The sequence below is a fragment of the Cucurbita moschata genome, unplaced genomic scaffold (assembly GCF_002738365.1).
Source record: "Cucurbita moschata cultivar Rifu unplaced genomic scaffold, Cmos_1.0 Cmo_Scf00005, whole genome shotgun sequence".
Classification (NCBI taxonomy): Eukaryota; Viridiplantae; Streptophyta; class Magnoliopsida; order Cucurbitales; family Cucurbitaceae; genus Cucurbita; species Cucurbita moschata.
In genome coordinates this window covers 2,219,784-2,236,756 of record NW_019268521.1, presented here as the reverse complement: position 1 = coordinate 2,236,756, position 16,973 = coordinate 2,219,784, and the positions used below count along the sequence as shown (strand labels likewise).

The 16,973-nt window shown below is 41.2% G+C and overlaps 3 protein-coding genes and 1 pseudogene across 8 annotated transcripts; 2 read left to right on the top strand and 2 right to left on the bottom strand.

The window, feature by feature from the left end:
- The first annotated feature begins 255 nt into the window (after positions 1-255).
- On the top strand, positions 256-8,042 carry LOC111443658 (calcium/calmodulin-regulated receptor-like kinase 1). 6 transcript variants are annotated; one of them, XM_023081573.1, is made up of 9 exons: positions 258-425; positions 608-619; positions 1,040-1,409; positions 1,593-1,746; positions 1,982-2,108; positions 2,771-2,856; positions 2,950-3,021; positions 3,119-3,322; positions 3,505-4,054. In XM_023081573.1, exons 3-9 carry the CDS (start codon positions 1,096-1,098, stop codon positions 3,817-3,819), a joined length of 1,272 nt encoding a protein of 423 aa, XP_022937341.1. In that variant the 5' UTR covers positions 258-425; positions 608-619; positions 1,040-1,095; the 3' UTR covers positions 3,820-4,054. The 6 variants fall into 6 exon arrangements, with proteins under 6 accessions (XP_022937342.1, XP_022937340.1, XP_022937341.1 ...); XM_023081571.1 differs by lacking the exons at positions 258-425; positions 608-619 and adding exons at positions 635-707; positions 841-962; XM_023081574.1 differs by lacking the exon at positions 3,505-4,054 and adding an exon at positions 7,522-8,042 and having other exon boundaries at positions 256-619.
- Positions 6,009-7,578, bottom strand: LOC111443657. The gene is made up of 2 exons (XM_023081568.1): positions 6,893-7,578; positions 6,009-6,778 (listed from the first exon to the last, which is right to left on the bottom strand). Exons 1-2 carry the CDS (start codon positions 7,557-7,559, stop codon positions 6,150-6,152), a joined length of 1,296 nt encoding a protein of 431 aa, XP_022937336.1. The 5' UTR covers positions 7,560-7,578; the 3' UTR covers positions 6,009-6,149.
- A 1,731-nt stretch (positions 8,043-9,773) lies between the features above and the next one.
- Positions 9,774-10,747, top strand: LOC111443457 (histone H2A.6-like). Its single transcript, XM_023081271.1, has 2 exons — positions 9,774-10,071; positions 10,272-10,747. The coding sequence occupies exons 1-2, from the start codon at positions 9,883-9,885 to the stop codon at positions 10,488-10,490; spliced, it is 408 nt and encodes a 135-aa protein (XP_022937039.1). The 5' UTR covers positions 9,774-9,882; the 3' UTR covers positions 10,491-10,747.
- An 83-nt stretch (positions 10,748-10,830) lies between these two features.
- Positions 10,831-16,741, bottom strand: LOC111443453 (annotated as a pseudogene).
- Between the last annotated feature and the right edge of the window lie 232 nt (positions 16,742-16,973).

Sequence of the window (16,973 nt, the reverse complement as noted above, 5' to 3'; positions counted from 1 at the left end):
TTTTTTTTTTTTTTTTTTTGTAGACACTTAAAACTGTAAAAGTATTTTTGAACGTTTTGAAAGTTTATTTTTTATTTTTCAAAATTTAATAAAAGTTGATATTTTTATAATTTAGTCTAAATACTATCATGTTATTGTCATATATTTAAATATTATAATTAAAAGTCAAAATAATTAAAGCTTGTGCATGGTCGATGGCATAATTGTTTTAAATAAATAAATAAATAAATAAATAAATAAATAAACAAAACCCAATACTTCATTCCTTGCACGAGCTGGATTCCCTCCACAGCCTTCATTTCCTTCATAACAATACTAAGAATAAACAAAATTTCAAACAAAAAGAATCCCAAAATCCGAAGCATTTTTTGATCAATTCTTTCTCCTTTTGACATTGTAATGTAATCCAAATCCAACTTTCCGTGGTAGGCGACAGATCGTAGTTCGACTTTGGTGTTCTTGAATACAAATTTCGTCTTCTTATGTCTTCTCCGTCTCTGATTCTTTTCTCTGAGTTGTGTTCTTCGAATCTCACTACATTTTTTCTCTTATTTGCTTCATTGCAACGCCACCCATTTCTCTGAATTTCCTATTTCTTTGGAATCAGTTCACTTCGAAGGTATCTTTCACTTACCCTGTTTGTATTTTCTGAAATGGAAATGGAAAAAACTCGTTTCTACTTCATTTACTGTTGATTTGTTATCTGGGTTTGTGTTTTTTTTGCTTTGTACTGGTGATGAACTGTTTTACTTAGCGGATTTGGTTTAGTAATCTCTGACCCATTTGTCTGGGATTTGTTTCTTTTGCCTTTTTTTTGTGTTGGATGTTGGAAATCTGAAGTGTTTGAGCGTTGGATGTTTGATTGTTGTGCTTGAGAATTTTTTGAATGAGATGCAGATCAAGTGTTTGATGAAATGGAAGCGAAGATATGGTGAAATCTGAGTGATATTGTGATTATTCATGTTTGTTCTTCTTTCATGTTTTCTCTTTTTAATACGTGTGTATTGTTTAGTATGAGTTATGAGTCTTCTTCTTGCAGGGTTTTGTGATGGATTAAGCCAGTGGATTGATAATTGGGAAGCAGGAAGGGAGGAGATGAAAGGGGAGTCATCTGGGCTGATTATTGGAATTTCTATAGGAGTTGTGATTGGTGTTCTTTTGGCGATTTCGACTCTCTTTTGCTTTAGGTACCAACGGAGACGTTCTCAGATAGGAAATAGCAGTTCCCGGAGGGCTACGACGATTCCTATTCGGATCAATGGTGCTGACTCTTGCACTATTCTATCAGACTCAACCTTAGCTCCAGAGTCACCTGTTAAATCTGGCCACAATGGCATGTCACAATGGCTTGATGGATTCAGGAAAAGTAATGTGGTTGCAGCTTCTGGAATACTCGAGTATTCATACAGGTGTGTGTTCTTACAAACTCTGTAGTGATAGGTTTGGTAAATGATCTTTTAATCGTTTATGATAAAGAGTGGCTTGATAGTTCTTGAGACCTGCGTTTGAATTCGATGTTATTGCTGGACGTATCTTGAGAACCACTAGCTCCTTAGGACCGGACCTTAGAGTTTTGTTCTTTGATATGGCAGGGATCTGCAAAAGGCTACGTCCAATTTCACAACTGTAATAGGACAAGGAGCGTTCGGTCCTGTTTATAGAGCTCAGATGGCAGGTGGTGAAACGGTTGCGGTTAAGGTGCTTGCAACTGATTCCAAACAAGGGGAGAAAGAGTTCCAAACAGAGGTGATTCATCATTCTTCAAATATTTTGATAATCTTCTTCTTATGCTGTTTGAAGCCTTCATCTGGATAGACTGTTTGATAGAATTTAATGAATGTGCTCTGTTTTGTTGTGATATAATGAAAGATTTGATGCATCTTCATCTTTAAACAATCACCCATTCTTACTGATTGATTCATAACAGCTTTGTGCTTTTTGTTTATCCGATTCATCCATTAAACCTTCTTCGGTTTACCAGGTTATGCTTCTCGGAAGGTTGCATCATAGAAACCTCGTAAATTTGGTCGGTTACTGTGCTGAAAAAGCCCAACATATACTTGTATATGTGTATATGAGCAAAGGAAGCTTGGCTTCTCACTTATACGGTAAGAAGTCTAATATAAAGTACAAGCATTAGTTAATTTAAATGCAAATGAGCCAAACATATATTATTATAACATCTTTCTTCATGGGGACGTTTTGAGAGGGCTATCTCACATCGGTTGGGGAGAAGAACGAAAGATTCTTTATAAGGGTGTGGAAACCTCTCCCTAGCAGGCGCATTTTAAAAACCTTGAGGGGAAGACCGAAAGGGAAAGCCCAAAGAGAACAATATCTGCTAGCGGTGTGCAGTAAGGACGCTGGGCCCCGAAGGGGGGTGGATTGTGAGATCCCACATCAATTGAGGAGGAGAACGAAACATTCTTTATAAGGGTGTGGAAACCTCTCCCAAGCAGACACGTTTTAAAAACCTTGAGGGGAAGCCTGAAAGGGAAAGCCCAAAGAAGACAATATTTGCTAGTGGTGGGCTTGAGCTGTTACACCATCTCTCTCCCTAATTCCCACAAATGGACAATCCGCCGTGTAAATCCCCCTTATGTATAAGCAAACCACCTTACCTAATCACTACTATGCACTTACTAATATCCTACTAATACTCTTAGTACGACCCCTATTAGTACTCTTACCGCCGTATCCTTGAAGGGACATCTACAGCATACTTCTTTATCAGTTTCTTGGGAAGTGACATACTCTCTTTGGTTTGCAGGCGGGAAGAATGAACCATTGAGCTGGGATCTGCGGGTTCGTGTGGCATTAGATGTTGCACGCGGACTGGAATATCTCCATGATGGTGTAAGTTATGATATAACCTTGATGGACACCGAGTTTACTAGCTTTTGCAACCTTATAAATCAATCTTGGGGTATTTCTATGATATTACTGCAGGCCGTTCCACCGGTAATACATCGGGATATCAAGTCTTCAAATATTTTGTTGGATGATTCCATGAGGGCTAGGGTATGTTTTCTTTCATTTGTCAAAGAATCCATACGACGAATTATAATTTGTTCTTGAAGTGTTTATATATGTTGTCTGCTTATTCTTGATCAAGCAGGTTGCCGATTTCGGGCTTTCCAGAGAAGAGATGGTCGATAAACATGTATCCAATATTCGTGGAACTTTTGGGTACCTAGATCCCGAATATATATCTACTAGAAAATTCACAAAGAAAAGTGACGTTTACAGCTTTGGAGTATTGCTTTTCGAGCTTATAGCTGGCAGAACCCCACAACAAGGCCTTATGGAGTATGTTGAACTTGTAAGTTCTCTATCTTCTCGTCGTCAATATTTTCGACAAAATAAATATTATTTCACGATTCTTTTCTTGAATGGAAACATTTTTCGAGACATGAAGCTTGTTTAATTCCCGACTTTAGTCTGCCAAGTTAAGGCCAGAATTGGCGTTCCAACTTATATGTCTTTTCGTTACGAGATGTATAGGCAGCAATGACTTCGGATGGGAAAGTTGGGTGGGAAGAAATTGTGGACGATCGTTTAGATGGAAACTTTAATGTACAAGAGCTGAACGAAGTTTCATCTCTTGCATATAGATGTGTTAACCGTAGCCCTCGAAAACGGCCTTCCATGAGAGATATCGTACAAGTGATCTCACGGATTAACAACTTTAGGCTCGAGCAAAAGCATCATAGAAAATCTCTGTCAGCCATGACAGATGATGTTTCTATTGACATCGACCACTCCGAGCACTTTAGAAAGGATTCAATGGACAGTGCTTCTGATACCCATGAAATCTAGACCATAGCTTCCCTTTTTGGTTTTTCTCTTGATTGTTTGTCTTGTGATTCTATTCTCTTTGACTGTGTATGATAGCTGATTCTTCCATTGTTTTTAATGACCTTGAAATTTTGTACATTACTCAGAATAGAGAGCTTTGTATAGTTTCATCATTGTAATGACTCACAATTGTGAAAGAGAACTTTCCTCGAGTAGTTTGTGAATGAAAACATCAAAATAGTGTTCGTTTTTGTCACTTTTATATGCGGTAGGTAAAACTTTTATAATGTAATAGTTCAAGCCTACCGCTAACAGGTATTGTCCTCTTTGGGTTTTCCCTCTCAGGCTTCCCCTCAAGGTTTCTAAAACGCGTCTGCTAGGGAGAGGTTTCCACACCCTTATAAAGAATGTTTCGTTCTCCTCTCCAACTGATGTGGAATCTCACAATCCACCCCTTTCGGGGCCCAGTGTCCTTACTGGCACATCACCTCGCGTCCACCTTCTTCGAGGCTCAGCCTCCTTACTACACATCGCCCGGTGTCTGGCTCTGATACCATTTGTAATGGCCCAAGCCCACCACTAGCAGATATTGTCCTTTTTGGGCTTTCCCTTTCGGGCTTCCCCTCTAGGGAGAGGTTTCCACACTCTTATAAAGAATGATTCGTTCTCCTCGCCAATCGATGTGGGATCTCAAAACAAAAATCTACCTTCACCATTAATAGTCAATGTGGGCTTCGCTGGCTCGAGAAAGAAAGGAAGATAGAGAGAGCCAATTGCGACGATAAGATGACTGAGAGAGATATGTTTGGAGCAGTTAATGAACAACATCCTTAGTGAAAACTGATTGTAGGTGTTGAAAAATAAAGGCAATCACACCTAGATCTAGGCTGGAAACTGGGGCCAGAGCAATTAAAACACAGGGAATGGGATATGTTCTTTCCTTTTAAGTATCATGGAAAATCTTCTCTTTGGTTAGCTTTCAGATGGCTTATTCACACCTTGGAGAGGGGACGAAACATTCTTTATAAGAGAGTGGATGCTGAGCCCCAAAGGGGGTGGATACTGGGCGGTGTGCCAGCGAGGACGTTGGGCCTCAAAGGGGGGTGGATTATGAGATCCCACATCAGTTAGAGAGGGGAACGAAACATTCTTTATAAGAGTGTGGAAACCTCTCCCTAGCTGACGCGTTTTAAAAACCTTGAGGGAAAGCTCAAAGAGGACAATATCTGCTAGCGGTGGGCTTGGACTATTACAGTAGAACTAGAGTTGTGCTTACACACGTCTACTGATATGAGCTCATGTGAAAGGAGATACTCATATCTAACGATAGAAAAAGTCGAAAAGTCGGTTTAGAAGTTTAACAAAAGTCCTCATCTCTCGAGTAACCGAGCACTTGCCCGTCCTCTAAAATCAACATCGCTATGGCAAGTGGAAGTAACCCCACACAAGGAGTCGAGTCAAAAATTGGCCAAAATTTTCAAATTTTGAATTGAGGTTCATCTACTCCCAAACCATCCCCATTCCAACATTTAAGACTCTCATTCAATTCCTACTGTCCAAGAATACTATCCTTGTTCTTTTCTCTCCAAATGTTCTATTGCTGTCCATGTGCATCAATGGAGCTTTAAAAGCTGTACTGTCCTGATGTAGCAGCAAAAGTAAATGATGTGCTATCATTTAGGCTTACCCAAATTAGTTGCATATGGTAGATGCATTTCTTTAAATACACCTCCCATGTAGTGTTGAGGTTTTTACAACCTGTTCTACGAAAATCAAGCCTTTGATCTATTGATATGTAGAAGTACGTGTTTTAGTATAATGTTCGAATCTCAGGTCTTAAGCATGTTACTATAACGACAATGAGTTCGGTTAATCTGCTTATTCCAGTGAACAAAGAAACTCCATGGATAGGGCCCAAGAATCAAAAGAGGGCGAACTTGGTTCGTTACAGGACAAGGAAAGGCTAAACTGGGATCATTAAATCTGGAAGAGAGGACTGATTTGAGTTTGAACTCATCGTTTGATTCAGAGTCCTACCCTATAGCTAGTTTGTTACACTACTTTGATTCAGAGTCCCGCCCTAGTAGGAAACTGCAGGCTCGAGAGACCTCCTTGCCTGAAAGAAAGAAGGCTAGAGCTACTCTTTGACTTTCGATCGTGCAAGTTAGGTGAAGATACTCTTGAGAGTTGAAATACATGGACTTATAGTATAGTTTCACCTTGATCGTTATATATATGAATCGGGAATCCTTACATAACGATTCGAAGTGGAATTCGAATGAGTTAAATAATACCGTTATAAACTCGAAAACAAATGGTAAACCACAAACTTTGTGTTGGCTTCCTTATCTTCATGGTTTGCAAATCACAACAAAACAAGGAAGCAAAGCTTTAGGATTGAGCAAGTAAAGCTCTTCAATGGTGGAATGTAAGCCCACTTTGCCAGCCAAGGAGTCAAACCCTGCTTGGCCAACCATATCTTTGATGTTCTCCAATGGCCTATGAACCCTCCCTGCAATCACTCTGCAGATTATCAATGCTTTCTTCACCGAGGTTTCTTCGGTTGTTTCAATGGTTTCGTAAGCTTTCCTGCTCGTTGAAGTCGTGAAAACTCCCACTTCTTCTTTCATATCCTTCTCTGCTGAGAAACCATTCCTTATAATTCTGCAGACACTGCATTTCTGTGATATGCAGAGGGTGGACGAGCCGTTTAGTCCAAGAGTGCAGGCTAACATCGTCCCGTAAAACCTCAGCAGCTCGTTCCCATCCGCGAGGCATCGAGGGTGTTTCTTTGAAAGCTTGCTTGCCTTGATCTTCACCATTTCCCTGTGTTCTTCAAATCCTGCCAATGCTTTTTGCATATTGTGAACTTTGAAAACTCGTTCGATTCGGTTATTGTTGTTCTCCGACTTCGACAAGTTTGTTCGACATATTATTTCGACAATCTTCCTTGATGAATCGCCCTCCACAAGCTCGGTAACTGAGAAAAAAAGAACAGAAAGAAACGTGAAACTCCATGAATGTCTGAACTCGAAGACGAGTAGCCATTTTGGTAAACCAATAGAAACATTATCAGTAAGGATATCTATCTAACCGGCATGCTTGGAGAGATGGTGAGACTCAGCAGCCTCCAATTTGCAGAACTGCTCTCCACATTTATGGCAAGTAACCATCGAAAACGTCCTACCGTTCGATTCAGTTAGCGGCATGAACCGTTTGCTCGTACGAACTTCCCCACCTCCCTTGGATTTAGCAGTACTCCCATCTCTATAGGACAAAAGAGAAGGAAGCTTTCTTGTTGCAGATATGGAGGTAGTACTAGAAGGGGAGTTGGACCCCGGACCGGGAGTTCCGGGCCTTAGTGTACCGAAAAATGGCGAATTCCCGCCTCCACCCCTGCTAAGATCAGAATTTCCCCCACCCTCTTGGTGGAAGCTTCCAAAACCAGTGATCTTGAGCTCACACTTTGAGTTGCTTAGTATTACTTCATGAGCAATCGGGTTGAGGAACTCGCTGCTACCGATCGACCTCGGGCTGCAAATTGGCGGGTTTTCGATGTGCCTCTTGCTTCCATGGATGACGTCTTTGAGATTTGCTATGGACCTTGAACAGCCAGACCTTCCTGAAGAACAGCCTGTCTTTTTGGCTGCTTTCTTTGTTGTGATTGTGTTGAGTTGTTTCCTGCACTTAGGATCATACACTTCTGATGGCTCTGGTTTGCAGGGGAAGGACTTTTTCAGAGAGAACCAAACTTTTGGCATGTTTTCTTTCTTCTCTCCCTTCAAATCATTGGAACGTTACGCTCCTCCACGTCTCGACGTCCAACCATTAAGCTTGGCAGGCAGCGTCGTGTCGAAACAGGTCGAGAAGACGACCGAGACGTCGACAGAGATGAAGGAAACAGAGCAACTATGGATGCTAGAGAACATAGAGAGATGCAGAGGAAAACAACATCTATATATATATATATGTGTGTGTGTAATTTATTACTTGAAACTAAAATAATTATTATTTCCATAGGCCAAGAACTCGGTTCTCTTAACTAGCCTACTATTTACGAGAATTTTTGCTTAGTACTGCGACTTATCGTGGCATTGAGACGTACAAAAAGAACGTTGGAACACCATGTAGAGCTTAGATACTACGAAACGACAAACGTTGTGCTTATGAGTTGCTAGAACTCATACGTTATAGGTAGTAGTAGATAGCGTCTCAATGTTCGTCTCTCGAGTTTTGTATCTGTTGGGTGTCTCGATGCTACCCTTCATAACTATTTAATGAGTATCGATTAATTGGTCAAAAGTATTTGAATTTCTTGACATATATGGAATGGAACTCTGGCAAGGTAACATAATTTTACTGCTTAAATTAGGCTGCTTCATGTTTAAATTATAATCATTTTCTTAGAATTTTGTGGAGTAATTATACATTTTTTCCGCAAGTTTCAATATATTTGAACTTTCTAAAAAAGTTAAAAAGTACAATCAGAATGAAAATTATTAATATTTTGTTCATAAATACCCTTAAACTTTGAAATGGTTTAATGTTGTGATGGCCGACGACATCTTGAGACTTAGGATGATGTTAGGACATATGGACCATGTCGATGGGGATCAAGATGATAAGATGAGATGCGATGTTGCATTGAGAGACCTTGGCCCCGAACAGAGGCAAGGTCGAGCCGAATGACTTGGCCTAGTGTAGAGGCAAGTCGGATGTGTAGCAAACAATTGAACAAGCACGCGCAAGCGGCGTGTGTGGTTGAACAAGTTTGGATTCCGCACAAGCGATGTTCGATTGGCGAAGGCGAACCTCGCCTAAGGTCCGACGAAGCCACAAGCAGGGGCAAAAAGTATATATATGGGGCTTAGTTCCTCTTAAGGTTGGTCGTGAGTGTGTCAAGATCACGACGCTGCGCGGTAAAAAATGTAGACGCGGTGTGTGTGGTTGAACAAGCTTGAATTCCGCACAAGCGATGTTCGATTAGCGAAGACGAACCTTGCCTAAGGTTCGACGAAGCCACAAAGCCGGGGCGAAAAATATATATGGGGCTTAGTTCCCCTTGAGGCTGGTCTTGAGCGTGTCAAGATCACGACGCCGCGTGGTAAAAAATGTAGGCACGGTGTGTGTGGTTGAACAAGCTTGAATTTTGCACAAGCGATGTTTGATTGGTGAAGACGAACCTCGCCTAAGGTCCGACGAAGCCACCAAGCAGGGGCGAAAAATATATATGGGACTTAGTTCCTTTTAAGGCTGGTCGTAAGCATGTTAAGATCACGACACCGCGATAAAAAATGTAAGACCGTAACAGTTAGTTAAAAAAATCATTAGTAGGTTAAACTTTTAACTTTTTACATCAATATTGAGTTAAAAGATAATCTATAAGACATTGATAGAAGGTTCTTGTTTATATATTGACGGTAATAATTTTTAAATTTTTTTTATAAAGATAAATGATGTTAATGCTACTTTTAAAATTTTTGAGGTATTTTTAAGCCTAATACTAACGGGTAATGATATTTATGATTTTTTTTTTAAATTATAGAATATTAATAAAAAAATTTAAAGTTTAAAAATATTATAAAATTAAAATACTATTAAAAGTTGAAAGCTAATCATATTTTTTTTAAGATAAATTATCAAATTTAAAAATATTAAATTAAAATTTTTAAAACAACAATAATAATAAAAATAAATATTAAGCAAAAAAAAAAAAAAGGAAAAAAAATATGTTTAACAAATTTTTTCATAAATTATTTCAATAAAAAAACCAGGGGCCTTCCCGCCACTTCACATGCACGCTGACGTAATCCATCCTCTCGCGGCATCTTCTAAGAAAATTGAATCCTCGTTCAAATCTGGACCGTCCCATCACTCATCCATCCAACGGCCGCGATTTGGATCCGCGTACTTCAATTTTATTGGCTCATCTCACGAGACCCATCTCACTATATATACCAAATACTGTCTCCTTCCTTATCGTGATTATTTATTGCTCTCTCTCTCGCGACCTCGCCGGAAAATTGCTTTCCATTTTCTCTTCAATTCTTTCGTTCTTCTTCTCCGTCCAACAGATCTCAACTAATGGCAGGTAGAGGCAAAACCCTAGGATCCGGTGCCGCTAAAAAGGCCACCTCAAGGAGTAGTAAAGCCGGGTTGCAGTTTCCCGTCGGTCGTATTGCTCGTTTCCTCAAAGCCGGCAAGTACGCCGAACGTGTTGGTGCCGGTGCTCCGGTCTACCTCGCTGCCGTCCTTGAATACCTCGCCGCTGAGGTATGATATTTTGGAACTTTTTCCTTTTCTTTTGGTTTCTATCGCTGTGTGGGTTTTGTGAAATTGAGCACGCTGTATGGATCTAGGGTTTCGAATTTTCCCCCAATTCGTGTCCTCTTTCTCAATTTCTTCATAGGCGTTTGAGAATTAGATTGATTTTCTTGCTTCTGAGATTAACTCGAAGGATTATTGATGTTTAGGTTTTGGAGCTCGCTGGAAACGCTGCTAGAGATAACAAGAAAACGCGTATTGTTCCTCGTCACATTCAGCTCGCTGTACGTAACGACGAGGAGCTAAGCAAGCTTTTGGGCGATGTGACTATTGCTAATGGCGGTGTTATGCCCAACATTCACAATCTGCTTCTGCCCAAGAAAACAGGGACTTCATCTAAGAACGCTGGTGGTGATGATGAACCCTAAATTTGTTTGTAGTAGGAACAGATGAACTGAATCATTGAATGCTCTGATGAAAAATTTGGCTCCGGTCATGACAGTGCTCTCTCTTACTCTGTTAGATTTTTCAATTTCCCCCCTTCTTTTGACATTGTTTTTCTTAGATTACGGATCTTTGCTTATGAAATTTGTAACAGTTCAAGGAGTAGTGCTAGAATTTCACTAGTGTTGTGAATATCATCATCATCATCTATTAATATCACCTCCTACTTGTTCTTCATACATGATCATGGAGTCTTAAACTTCGGTTGCCATATTTAGTGTAGAACCCATCTTTAATATTGAGCTTTTGGGGACTCTCACGACATCAAAAAGGAAGATAGAAATGTTTAACTGATAATCTTACACAATCTATATATACAAACTATGGTGAATAATGCTCCAACTGCCAAAAATTTCAAAACTAGATTTTTTTTTTACAGAAGAATCAACAAAGGTGAAAAACGTTAAGAATTCTAAGTGTGCTCTGGGCACATTGGCAATTCATGGAGCTTCTTCATATTGCTAAAGAATTTGCCTATGTCCAAAATGGAGCCTAACAATTCAGAGAGTTGGGCACCTTTGCAATGGCTGATAAGATAACCTATGGACTTTCGTCATCTGAACTTGAACTTGAGCTACCCATCCGACGATCAGTAATTGCAGGGAAAATCAGCTGGTTTAGATTGGGAGGAGGTGGGTGGCGTGGATCAGAAACTGGAGCTGAAGGGGGCTGATTGGTATCAGAAGACGATGACGGGGGAGGAGGTGGGTGGCGTGGATAAGAAATTGGAGCTGAAGGGGGTTGGTTGGTATAAGAAGACGATGATGGGGGAGGAGGTGGGTGGGGTGGACCAGAAACTGGAGCTGAAGGGGGTTGATTGGTATCAGAAGACGATGATGGGGGAGGAGGTGGGTGGCGTGGAGGAGGAGGAGGAGGTGAGTGGTGTGGAGGAGGAGGTGGGTGGCGTGGAGGAGGAGGAGGAGGTGGGTGGCGTGGAGGAGGAGGAGGAGGTGGGTGGCGTGGATCAGAAACTGGAGCTGAAGGGGGTTGATTGGTATCTGGAGACGACGACGGGGGTTGATTGGTATCAGGAGACGAGGAGGATGGATTGGTATCAGGGGACGACGACGTGGGTTGATTGGTGTCTTGAGACGAGGACGTGGGTTGATTGGTATCGGAAGACGATGACGTGGGTTGATTGGTATCGGAAGACGAGGACGGGGGTTGTTTGGTATCGGAAGATGAGGACGGGGGTTGATTGGTATCGGAAGACGGAAGGGAGGGATTGATATCAGAAGAAGATGCTGCCTTTCTGTGCCCCTTCGCCTGCTTTGCCTGTTTTTTCTGTGCATCCTTTATCTCCCGGCATGTCTTATCTATCATTATCAAGAAATCTCGCACTATAACAAACAACCTTAAGCCCTCATCCTTCCCAGCATTTCCATGGAAGTAATCACCCGTGCTTTTCACCATTTCCATGATCTTTTTTTCTTCTGCCAGGAGGGCCATGATAGTAACCTCAGCATTCTGCACAAAGCTTTTCAGTGTCTGATGAAATCTACTCTCTTCACCTAGATTCTCCATGTCTTTGTTCAAAAAGTCTCTTGAACTCAACAGTCCATGCCCAAGTTTAGAAACGGTACCAGTCAAGGCATCGGCATCTATGGTCGCTGCTTTCTTCACATTCTGAAGTTCGCCGCTCAACCCCGACACGACCTCAAGACCCAAGTTACGGAAATGCTCGTCTGGATCGTGAGTAGTTCCATCCAGCATCTCCTTTGATGAGGTGCTTGAGAAGCTTTGGCTTCCAGTGGCATTCCTGGCAGCTCTTATCCCTTCTGTGCGGATTATCTCCTGAACTACAAAGTGCAATAGTGTAGTCTTCCCATCTTTTCCTTTCACATCTGACAATTTTAAGAGAGTGTCCAATTTGAATGCTTGCGCCCCACCTCGAAAAGTTCCATCGTTCATCCGATTACCCGTCTTAAGAACAGCTTCTAGCAGTTTGAGGAACAGCCTGCTGCTCTTAAGTTCCTTGCAAGCGACCTGTCCAGTTATGATGTAAAGTCAACCAATCCAAAGTTAGGAAGTTCAGGGATGGAGGAGAAACAAACTCGTTCGGTACCAATATCGGCCTAACAATGATATTGAGAGTTCTAAGTACTAAAAAGTAATAGTGGCAAATGTTGTACCTCCAGGTTAGCAAAGGACTCTTTAGTGATGGCGATGTCCTCCTGAATAGTGCTCATGAATAGCAGAGATTCCATCCTTTTGAAAGCAAATGGGATATCGACTATCGTTTTAAGGAACCGCTCGGCATTTCCGAGTTGAGAAGTCTCCCCACTGAACAGTCTAAGCTTGAGTTCTTCTTCTGGTGTTGGTGCCATCCTCAGTAAGTTCTCAAGAAGTTCAGCAGGAAGACCAGTTCCTGATACACGTTATAATATGATCAAGACCATATCATGAGAATATAAGATGCGCAGTAAAAAAAAAATTATGCATGCCATTGAGAAAATGGCTGCTGAAAACAGGCAGATAAGTAAGATAGATATGTTATGTAGATTACAGAGGCACCTTCCTTCCCACCACACGGTGTTCAATAACCATGACACGCGTAATAATTCCTACCGTTATAGAAATGGCACCAAGAAACTAATTAGCAAATTTGTAACAGCCGAAACCTACTACTAATAGATATTATCGTTTTTGAGTTTTCTGTTTCAGACTTTCTCTTAAGGTTTTTAAAACACATCGGCTAGGAAGAGGTTTCACACTTTTATAAAGGGTGTTTCATTCTCTTTCCCAACCAATGTGGGATCTCATAATCCACCCCCTTTGGGGGCTAGCATCCTCGTTGGCACTCGTTCCCCTCTCTAATTGATGTGAGACCCCCCAATCCACCCCCTTTGAGGCTCAGCCTCCTCGCTGGCACATCGCTTGATGTCTAGTTTTGATACCATTTGTAACAGCCCAAGTCCACCGCTAGCAGATATCGTTCTCTTTGGGTTTTTCCTTTTGAGTTTTCCCTCTAAGTTTTTAAAACGCGTCTGCTAGGGAGAAGTTTCCACACCCTTATAAAAGTGTTTCATTCTCTTCCCCAACCGACGTGGGATCTCACAAAATTGATTCTCAACCCAAGTCTAGGAGTATTGTGAGTATTGTCTTAGGTATGCCAGCTTTCTTGTTTTTGCATCATTCAATGAGCTAGAGATGAGAGGCTCCTATAATTTATAGGCTCAATAGGCTCAAGAAAGTCAATATCAGGTAAGATTACCTTCATGAAGTGCATCACAAACTTCTTCTCTTGTCACATTCAGTGCTCGTAAAAGAATGGACAGATTTTGCGCTTTCTTTGCATCAATGATCTGAATGAACTGCTGTACAGGATCTTTTGATGATGATTCCTTCTTACCATCAGTTTTGTTTTTATCTGCTGGTGCATATCCAAAAAGAGTTTCTATCATCTCCTCGTTGAATCTGTATGAATTAGATTAAATGCTTTCAGCAACTTGTAAAACTATTTAAAAGCAATGGTGGTGCAAAAGGAGTGAAACTTATAATAACATACTGGAAAGACCCTGCTTTTATCTGATGCCAGACCATGGTATTATCTGGGTTTGCAAGAACTTTGTCCCAGAAAAACGGTTTCAATTTGGCTTTGGGGACACCCGAATCTTCCATACCATTATCACCACCTAAAGCAGAACCCCTTGGAGGTCGAGGTGCATTTCCACCTTTGGGTGCAAATGGCGGTGGCCGAGGAGCATTACCACTTCCGGGAGGTGGTGGTGGGCGAGGGCCTGCCCTGTTGGCTCCAGGTGGTGGAGGTGGAGGAGGTCCAGAAGGGCGACCTGAATTTCCAGGAGGTACAGGAGGGACAGCTGAATTGCCAGGAGGTACAGGAGGGACAGCTGAATTTCCAGGAGGTACAGGAGGGAGACCTGAACTTCCAGGAGGTACAGGAGGAAGACCTGAACTTCCAGGAGGTACAGGAGGAAGACCTGAACTTCCAGGAGGTACAGGAGGAAGACCTGAATCTCCAGGAAGTTCTGGTGGTGGAGGCGGAGGAGGAGTAGCCATGCTGGATGGAGGCTTAAAAGACTTAGGGCGTTCAGGAGGCAGGGGAACAGCCCTGCCAGGAGGAGGCTTCAGAGGAGGCATAATCTCTGAGGTGACTGGCACTGCTCCAGGAGGAGGTGGCAGCAAATTATTAGAACTCCCAGCCAAATTCACTGATCCAAAAGATGAATTATTGACAATTCCAGCAGCTTCAAAAGATGGAGGCCCCTGCATCGAAATACGTGCACCATCAGAGACAAGCTGCAGGCTACCATCCAAAGATGGAGCTCTCTGGTGTTGACTCAAGCTAGATGCTTGATTCATGAACTTGTCTTCCTTAAAAGAATTCCCGAAGGCAGAAAAATTTGGTGAAGAATCTGAAAGGTCATGAAAAAACGTTAAGATAATAGAGTTTCAAAACAAGCTTGTAAGAACACAGAATAGAGTAGTACTCACTTATGCTCAAGCTTAGGAGAGGCCTTGCATGATTTTCATCATTTTGCTTCATTCTGGAGCTAATACTATTATAGCATATAAAGAGCAGAGCTACAATAATAAAAGTCACTGTTGCTGTTACAACAACAGCAATGATAATTGTTTGTTGATGATCAGATTTCTTTTCTTTTTGACTACTTGTGCTAGAAAGTTTTATTGAAGGATGTTCGAGATCTGAAGATTTCGACACTTCTTTAGCACTTCGATGCCATCTCGAACTTAACTTCCTTCTAAAACTACCAGGCATCAAAATCAATGACTCCAGGTATGTGGTGTACCAAGCCTTAGAATTGTAGTCGTTTCCAGAGACGTGAAAATTCTTTCTTAAACAATCTAAAAGAGTTTGCTTCATCTGGGGATGCATGGCGCTTAGCATTCTGTTCGTTTTTCCTTTCGTCAGCACCTGACATTCAAAATTAATACCATTTGTGCTTTCGGGTCTTTCTTCAAAGCACAATTCAGTACCATCTGCAGCTTCCTTTAACTGAAGCAAATCCAAGTTGCATTTAAACAGTAACAGCTCAGCCTGCAGCAATGTTTTGAATTTAAAATAAGTAAACCTCAGCTTAGGATGTGTGCAGATCTTAAGCCACTAATAAACCAAGAGACACAAGACACAGAGAAATAAACAAAAGGGTGAGGTACATATTTTTCTAACCTAGCAGTTGGGAATAACTATTTTGTTTTTAGTTTTTTGCTTCTAAAACATATGTGGGTAGGATTCAAGACTGCTCCGAAAAGGTGGAAAACAAAACAATAATATCATCAGTACACAACTTTCGAAGATATAAAGCCAGAAACAAATTAGTAATTAAGGGTATGAATGCATATGTGAGATCCCACATAGGTTGGGGAGGAGAAAACTTTGAGGAGAAGCCCGAAAAGGAAAGCCCAAAAAGGGCAACATCTGCTAGCGCTAGGTTTGGTCCATTATAAATGGTACCAGAGCTAGATACTGGGCAAGGAGGCTGAACCCCGAAGAGGGGTGGACATGAAGTGGTGTGTCAGCAAGGATACTGGGTCCCACATCGATTGGAGAAGGGAACGGGTGCCAAAGAGGACGTCAGGCCCCGAAGGGATGGATTGTGAGATCTCACATTGGTTGGGGGAGGAGAACTAAGCATTCTTTATAAGGGTGTGGAAATCTCTCTCTAGCAGATGTATTTTAAAAATCTTGACGGAAAACCCGAAAGGGAAAGCCCAAAGAAAACAATATCGACTAGTGGTGGGCTTCGGCTGTAACCGCATAAATTCCTACACTAATCACCAGAACCCAAGATAATTTCCTTCACATTATGCCCTACTCACTTATTGGGCTTATTAAATATAACACAAACATGGTGAAGAACAAACCTAAGATCAATTATCTCCAAAACTAAACATAATTGCTGCACTTAATCGGTCTAAATAACATTCAAGAGTTGCAAGATCATATACTTTAAGCAAGGCAAAAAGGTTTAAGACAGATGAAGCTGAAATACGAACTAAAATTTGTTGTTCTAAAGAACATAAAAAGATACTAGTCTCATTCATATCATAAGCATAATTGCTCACCATCTCTGTGTCGATATCCCCAGTAATTGGGTCAGCTAGTTGACTCAGAATCAGCTCCTCTTCCTCGTGATCCTTCAAGCAAGTTGCTAAAGAAACACAGACAAGAATCACCAGAACAACCAAACATCTCCTTTTTGCAACACCCATAAGTTGTGGAAATGTCATTATAAAAGCATAATATCCTCACATTTTCATCTCTCCCCAACCCTAACTAACACAACTCATCCAAACAATTCCAACCTTCAACAAAATCACCTCAAACTTTCAGAAACACAAATCCACGAAATTCCAGAACGTTACAGCAACAATTTCTGATAAACAAAAAAAAAAAAAAAAAAAAAAAAAAAAAAAAAAAAAAA

Bases quoted from the DNA above. Each gene is read 5' to 3' on its own strand.
- LOC111443658 (XM_023081572.1), top strand. From the start codon at position 1,096: ATGAAAGGGGAGTCATCTGGGCTGATTATTGGAATTTCTATAGGAGTT. The intron at 1,410-1,592 runs GTGTGTGTTCTT...TTGATATGGCAG, and splicing joins ATACTCGAGTATTCATACAG to GGATCTGCAAAAGGCTACGT. The intron at 1,747-1,981 runs GTGATTCATCAT...TCGGTTTACCAG, and splicing joins AGAAAGAGTTCCAAACAGAG to GTTATGCTTCTCGGAAGGTT.
- LOC111443657 (XM_023081568.1), bottom strand. From the start codon at position 7,559: ATGCCAAAAGTTTGGTTCTCTCTGAAAAAGTCCTTCCCCTGCAAACCA. The intron at 6,779-6,892 runs GTTAGATAGATA...TTTTTTTCTCAG, and splicing joins CCATCTCTCCAAGCATGCCG to TTACCGAGCTTGTGGAGGGC.
- LOC111443457 (XM_023081271.1), top strand. From the start codon at position 9,883: ATGGCAGGTAGAGGCAAAACCCTAGGATCCGGTGCCGCTAAAAAGGCC. The intron at 10,072-10,271 runs GTATGATATTTT...ATTGATGTTTAG, and splicing joins TTGAATACCTCGCCGCTGAG to GTTTTGGAGCTCGCTGGAAA.